The 7,126-nt window shown below is 54.9% G+C and overlaps 1 protein-coding gene across 1 annotated transcript; it reads left to right on the forward strand.

Annotated features, from left to right (window-relative positions):
• The first annotated feature begins 374 nt into the window (after window positions 1–374).
• Nkx6-1 (NK6 homeobox 1) lies at window positions 375–6,919 on the forward strand. The gene is made up of 3 exons (XM_076926349.1): window positions 375–2,045; window positions 3,596–3,768; window positions 5,896–6,919. The coding sequence occupies exons 1-3, from the start codon at window positions 1,373–1,375 to the stop codon at window positions 6,145–6,147; spliced, it is 1,098 nt and encodes a 365-aa protein (XP_076782464.1). The 5' UTR covers window positions 375–1,372; the 3' UTR covers window positions 6,148–6,919.
• The last annotated feature ends 207 nt before the right edge of the window (window positions 6,920–7,126 follow it).

Below are 7,126 nucleotides of genomic sequence, written 5' to 3' on the forward strand. Positions count from 1 at the left end.
TTTTATTTTGCACAATTAATTGAGACGGACACTGGCTCTAGGCTGGAACCACTCTTTCTCCAGGCCCCTCCCCTCTTGGCTCCGCCCAAGCGAAGCTGGGGCGGGGACTAGGCGGGCGCGCCCTTACGGCTCCCTAGTCTCAGCCAATCAAAAGGCGTGGCGCTCCCGGGTGGGCGTGTCCCAGGAGCGACACCTTGCCGAGGCTGAGCGCTATTGGAGGCGGTGGTTACGCCCAGGACCTGCGCCCCGCTCCTCAGTCCCGCCCTTCCGAGCCGCCCGGGAGTGACGTCCTCGAAAGTTCTCATTTTGGGCCCCCACCTCCCCTCCCTTGCGTCCCCCAGCTAAAGAGCGGCAGGGAGGGGTGCAAATGTTTTATTACCTTTGAGAGCTTCATCCGAACTGTCAGGCCCGGAGGGAGAGAGGAAAGAAGGGAAGAGCCGCCGAGAGGGTCAGTTTGGCCAGAGGACAGGGCTCGGACGAGCCAAGCCTGGAAAGCCAAGGAGAAATGCCAGAGAGGCGAGAGAAGGGCGGAGAGTGAGAGGAAGAGAGGGCGCCGGGGGTGGGGCGAGGGTCTCCGGGCCGGCTTGCAGAAGCGGACGGACGATCGGAACCGGCCCGCCAGACTTTTCACACTTAGGTTTATTTTCTCTTTCTTCCTTTACGATCCGGTTCCTCCGGCGCCGCGTGGCCCGGAGAGGAAGCAGGCGCGTGGGCGCGCCAAGTCCCCAGCCGCCCCGGAACGGTGCCACTGCCCTTTCTGGCGCAGTAACGCCGGGCCCGCGGCGGTGGCGGCCGCGATCCCCACCCCCCCAACCCCCGCGCAGGCCGTTTGCGCTCCGTCTCCCGGGCGAGCTGCGAGTGCGACTCCGCTGCGCGGGGCCGCCGAGGGCACCGAGCGTCCGAGAGAGCGAGATCAGAGGCGCGCACCGGGCGGAACGCGGCCGGCTTTGAAGCTCCCGTAGGCTAGCGAGCCGGCCCCCACCCTCCTACATCAAAGCCAGCGCTCCGCGCCTCCCAACCTTGTTGCAAACTCTCGGGGCTGGCCCCCGGTACGTCTTGCTGATTTCCCGCGGGGGTGGAGAAGATGAGAAGCAGAGCGCTCTGAGCCGGGAGCGAGGGACCAGCGCCCGGGATCGAATCCCGGACTCCTGGAGCGGAGGAAGCGCCGATCCCACCCGCGTCCCCACTGCCCTCGCCCGCCGCCGCCTCCCGCGGGGCTTTTGGACATTTCTGCTGCGCAGCTCGCCCTGTAGCTCCGGGAGCCCGCGGCCGAGCCTCGCTTCCCTTGCGCGCACCCCCAGCACCTCAGGCTCTCCTGAGAGCCGGCGGGGCCACCAGCCTGCGTGGCTGAGGGTTCGGGTCTGGCTGTGGGATGTTAGCTGTGGGGGCGATGGAGGGCCCCCGGCAGAGCGCATTCCTGCTCAGCAGCCCGCCCTTGGCCGCCCTGCACAGCATGGCCGAGATGAAGACCCCGCTCTACCCCGCCGCCTATCCCCCGCTGCCCACCGGGCCCCCCTCCTCCTCGTCCTCGTCCTCCTCATCCTCGTCGCCCTCCCCACCTTTGGGCGCCCACAACCCGGGCGGCTTGAAGCCCCCGGCCGCGGGGGGCCTCTCGTCCCTGGGCAGCCCCCCGCAGCAGCTCTCAGCAGCCACACCTCACGGCATCAACGACATCCTGAGCCGGCCCTCCATGCCGGTGGCCTCCGGGGCCGCCCTGCCCTCCGCCTCGCCCTCGGGGTCTTCCTCCTCCTCCTCCTCGTCCGCCTCTGCCACCTCGGCCTCTGCAGCCGCCGCCGCCGCTGCCGCTGCTGCCGCCGCTGCCGCCTCGTCGCCCGCCGGGCTGTTGGCCGGCCTGCCCCGCTTCAGCAGCCTGAGCCCCCCGCCACCGCCGCCCGGGCTCTACTTTAGCCCCAGCGCCGCGGCCGTGGCCGCCGTGGGCCGGTACCCCAAACCCCTGGCCGAGCTGCCCGGTCGGACGCCCATCTTCTGGCCCGGGGTGATGCAGAGCCCACCTTGGAGGGACGCGCGCCTTGCCTGTACCCCCCGTGAGTACTATGGGGGGGGGCGGGTCCCTGCCTTCTAAGTCTGCTCTAGGGTCGTGAAGCCCACGGTGCCCGCCGGTCGGTCAGTCCTCCTGGCCGGCACACTAGTTTGGAAGTGCCCGGACAGCACGCGTTGGCTGGGCCTGGCAGTCGAGCGAGGGACTCGCGCTTTCCTGGGCTCGCCGAGGCTCAGGCAGGCCTGGGCTCCGCCAGCGAGCATGTGTCTGGACGGAACACAGCGTAGCGGGCGAGCTTCTGTCTGGGCTCTTCCTGAAACTGACCAGCTCTGGGTCAGACGGATGGAAAGCTGGGAGAGGCCTCGGCACCGCTTTCTTTCTTGCTCTTTCCTGCCATGCTTTTCCTTCAGTAGCCTGACCCGTGTTTTCCGCAAACCTGTGAGGGTAGGCAAGGCAGCTAGCTAGCTACCTCCTCGGGAAAAGCAGACGTTTGCTCTCACGCATTCACGCATTCTCCCTGGCCATCTCCAGCTTTTTTTTTTTTTTTCCCAGCTCCCTCGCCCACTCCCAGTGCAGTTGCCCAGAGCTAGCCGAGCCGAGCCGGGCCAGCGGTTCCCAGAACTGGGCCAGATGCTTTGGGCCGCTGGTCGTTGATGGACTTGGGTTTTCCATGCTCCTAGAGCCCAGGGTCCTGGACACTGAAGAGGCATTTTGGCTATCAACAGACTAACTCAACAGATGAGAGGGGGAGAAATATTCATGTGACAGGACACAGACTAGTAAAATGTAGCCCCCAAAGACTCTGGGTCAATTCAGCTGTCCCAAGGTTTGGACAATTCTGGCTCATGGGCCACAGCTCCTAGAAGGCTCCTGGCCCCCAGATGGCGTCTAGGGCCCGGCTTAACTCCCTTTCTCACTCTGTATTTTGCTGATGACCAAGTCCCTGAAGTCAGTCCAGGTCGCTGGACTTCCTTCCCTGAGACTTAGCGGCAGTAACTTAACAGGAAACTATGTCTGGGGGCTCTATGTGGGAAGGCGACTCCTCAGAGCTATTGAGATGTCGGAGAGACACTATTGTATCAGTGTTGATTGTAAGGATCGCCAGACCTGTGTCTCCTCTGGTCTCAAACTAGGGACCAGTTAGCTCTTAAGTGTGCAAAGCACAAGGAGCCCTTTATTGCTCAACACAGGTTAGGGAAGTGGCCAAGGAAAACAAAACAAAATATAAAATTTAAAAAGTTAGTTTACTTTCATACCAAACCACTTATCTTCCATCTGCTCAGGGACTGGTACGAGAGGGTGGCCTTTCTCATGCCCTCCTGCTTAGTTTAAGAGGGTGTCCCGTATCTGCCCCGTACTCTTTAGCAGTTGCCTCCCTAGCTATTGGGCACTGTGGTTAAGCACAAAGTATTTACTGCTACCCCAACCGCACCTGGGTCGGAGAAAAGTAGCTGGCAAAAGGTAACAAGGGGTGGAGGGGTGACGAAGGCCACAGATCGCCATTCTTTTACTATCAAAGCACAGTTTTGCTAATTTGCTCCCCTCTCTCCTGTGGAGCACTTTAACAGGTTGTTTTTTCCTCCCTCTTGTTATCAGATCAAGGATCCATTTTGCTGGACAAAGATGGGAAGAGAAAACACACCAGACCCACGTTCTCTGGCCAGCAAATCTTCGCCTTGGAGAAGACTTTCGAACAAACGAAGTACTTGGCAGGACCAGAGAGAGCACGCTTGGCCTATTCCCTGGGGATGACGGAGAGTCAGGTCAAGGTGAGTGGACCTTTGACACCTTCAGGGATGGCTTTCTCCGCACGTGCACGCGCGGGCACGCGTGGGCGTTCATGCGCACGCGTCTGAGTCTGTATTTTACCCCTTACCAAACTAACTAACTGGGCGGAGGTGGGAGTGCCCTCTGAGGAGCCTGGGGAGAAGTGGGGAGCAGGGAGAGAGTTGGGAGTTGCACAGGCCCGGGGGTCCTTTGGAGGCAAACTATTGGTGAACAAAAGATATCAAGCCCCCGCCTTAGAAATTAGGCTAATCTGGACAGCAGCCTGTGCTGGAGAAACACGCCTTTATCAGAGAATAAAAGCATTAAGGAAATATCCCGGAGAACAGATCAAGCCGATTAGAAAGCTTGATTTGCTTTATTTGTAAAGATACTCAAGCTATTGTTTGTCAATTCGGGCCCTTTAGATATAAAATTTCCCAACCAGTATCTTCGATAGTAATTCGTAGATAAAAAAAATAAATGAATCCAGCGGAACTTAACATCGCTAAAACTTGCTTTTGGCTTAGATAAATATGATTATTTTGGAATAGTAATTTTCCAAATGAACCGACGAGATTATTAGTGTATTGAATAAGATTGAATTCTGTTTAAAGCAAGTTTATCTGCAAAATTAAGATACTGCAGCTTATGACAACAAATTGTAATTAAGATGTCACTTTGCTTATAATTGAGTTGTATACTGCATTTCTAGGGAACCAGATTTTAGAAATCTGTCCCTGAAAATAAGATTGAGCCAGCTGGGTAAATTCAGTATGTTCGTTCGTTTCCTAGTTTTCTCTGTTCTCTTTGTCCATTTCAGTTACATTTCTTTCTTTAGGCTTCTCTCTCTCTCTCTCTCTCTCTCTCTCTCTCTCTCTCTCTCTCTGTCTCTCTCTCTCTGCTTCCTTTAGTTATATTGTTGCTCATTAAAAAGCAATATCATTAAATCTTCCACTTAGGGTTTACTTTCCTGCTAGGCAAGCATCACACAATATATTTCAGCCGAGATTTTTCACGTGGCTATTTAGAAAACCATCACGTTCGAACTTATTTTTGCAGTGGGTGGCTGGAGAGCCTACCACCTTAATCCGAGGGTGTTCATTTGTCACCATAAATATGTCCGTATGGCCAGAGGTGAATTGTTATAGCAATATAAAGAAAATCACTTTCTTAACAATTCTGATTCTCTGGATAAAATACATAACAGATGAGAGAGGCATAAAAGGAGGACAATTCAGCATCTTCAGAAAAAAATGGTTGTTTATGACAATTCTTCAGATTAAAACACATGTGTCAGACCCATGTTAAACATGAACATGTCGAACATATCTGTATCTCAAACGAATGTCTTAGGCAGCAGCAACATGCCGCTAATATTTGGAAAAAAAAAAAGAGGCAATGTTGTAATAGAAAATAACGCAACTCGGCAACTTTTCTATTTAAAAACAGCAAATGGTGATATTTTAGCTTTGGTTTTATGAGCAACCTTGAGGGTGGAGAAAGACGGTCAAGCATCTGCCCCACCGTGATGATAATTCTGGCTGAGCTGTATATTGTCATGCCTCTGCAGTTGTTGCTATTGGTGAATTGAAGTTTTTATTATATCCAGAAAACTTCAGACCACACACACCTTAAGTTTTGTGGAGAGGAGAGGCAATTTACCACTGAAGTTAGAGCGTATTCAGGCCTGAAAACAGTCAAGTGTCCAAAAGTGAGAAACAGAGCGGGAAATTGGCTTTAATGCTGCGCTTTTCCGTACAAATCACAGCACACTGTAGTTGTTTAAAACTTCTTAATCTACAAATGCAACTAAGGACTAAAAATCACTACAGGAAAACTATGCAAGGTTTCCTTGCCAGTACGGATGTAGGAAGAGCAAATTTATTTTTAGGGAAACTTGTGCCAAGTCTTGTTTTCACTCCGAGAAACGGTTTACTGATGGCCTCAGTGAGCTTGTGTTACTATCGCTATGGCAACGGCGGTGGGTTAGTGAGGCCGTTAGATTGACTTTGAGGCCTGGACCCGGGAGGCCCCCGCGAGGGACAGTGGCGAGGAAGGGGCCCGGGTCTTCCAACACTCAGCTTCTCCAGCCCTCCTTCTCCCCTCCCCTTCCTTCTCTCGGCTCTCAGGTCTGGTTCCAGAACCGTCGGACCAAGTGGAGAAAGAAGCACGCAGCCGAGATGGCCACGGCCAAGAAGAAGCAGGACTCGGAGACCGAGCGGCTCAAGGGTACTTCGGAGAACGAGGAGGATGACGACGATTACAACAAGCCCCTGGACCCGAACTCTGACGATGAGAAAATCACTCAGCTGCTGAAAAAGCACAAATCGAGCGGCGGCAGCCTCCTGCTGCACGCGTCGGAGGCCGAGGGCTCATCCTGAGCTCCTGAGCGCGGCCCGCACCACTGGGATCCCGACCGCGCCCCACAGCCGGTCCCCAGGGCCCCAGCACCCCGGCTGCTCGTCGGGCCTTAACTATTTTCTAAGATGTACATATCTATTTTTTTAACCTAGAAATTGTGGCGGGGAGGGTGGGGGTCGGTAGGACGGCGCGTTGATGAAGAGGAAAGGAACCCGCCAAGTGCACTGCGTAAAAAACCCGCAGCCGAACCCGCAGCCCCGCGGCTCCCCAGGACCCTTCCCACCCGCGACGTCAGGCGTCCCCCATCCAGGCTCGGTCCTTTGCATTGCGTTCCCTGAGCACCCGGCCGTGTTTCCGAAAGGTCGGCAGCCAGCGCCTGGTGGGAACCTCCGAGCCACCGAGGGCAGCTGCCACCTAGGGAGAAAGGGACACTTCCCCCTCCCCCCAACTGCTCTGCCAACCAAGTAACCTGTTGAAGGCTCTATGTAAATAAATCGTGAGTCACACTGACTAGAAGTTACTTTATTGTGAATATTTAAAATGTAAAATGCTTTTTGGAATTTGGTATAAAGAGATGAACCTTTACTCTCGTTGGTTTAGGGTATTCACACCACTTGGCCGCCTTTCATATTAACTTGAAAATCTTAGAAAACAGTGTCATCGCCTTCCTTAGACACCTCCCGACTTCACTCCTCTTTCGGCTCCGGATCTTTCCGAACCGCTTTTCCCTTTCACCAATTCTTGCCGGGCTTCCAGACCTTGCTGGGTCCCAGGGCAGCCCCAGGCCCCCCCCACCCCCCCACCCCCGTCCCGCCCAGAACTTGCAGTCTGAGATCCGGGAACCCACGCTTCTCACACCAGCCTTTGGGTTCCCCTCCGAATTTGCACAGTCGTTTGTTGCTATTTATTAGTGATTAAAAAAAAAATATTGGGGAGGGAAGGGCTACAATTCCTTGTATTTAATTTAACTCCTTTCTGATAAAACATGCGTGTTAAAAG

The sequence above is a fragment of the Arvicanthis niloticus genome, chromosome 27 (assembly GCF_011762505.2).
Source record: "Arvicanthis niloticus isolate mArvNil1 chromosome 27, mArvNil1.pat.X, whole genome shotgun sequence".
Taxonomy (NCBI): Eukaryota; Metazoa; Chordata; class Mammalia; order Rodentia; family Muridae; genus Arvicanthis; species Arvicanthis niloticus.

Excerpts from the sequence above, each read along its gene's own strand:
- Nkx6-1 (XM_076926349.1), top strand. The coding sequence starts at position 1,373 with ATGTTAGCTGTGGGGGCGATGGAGGGCCCCCGGCAGAGCGCATTCCTG. Across the intron at positions 2,046-3,595 it reads GCGCCTTGCCTGTACCCCCC|ATCAAGGATCCATTTTGCTG; the intron begins GTGAGTACTATG and ends TCTTGTTATCAG. Across the intron at positions 3,769-5,895 it reads TGACGGAGAGTCAGGTCAAG|GTCTGGTTCCAGAACCGTCG; the intron begins GTGAGTGGACCT and ends CTCGGCTCTCAG.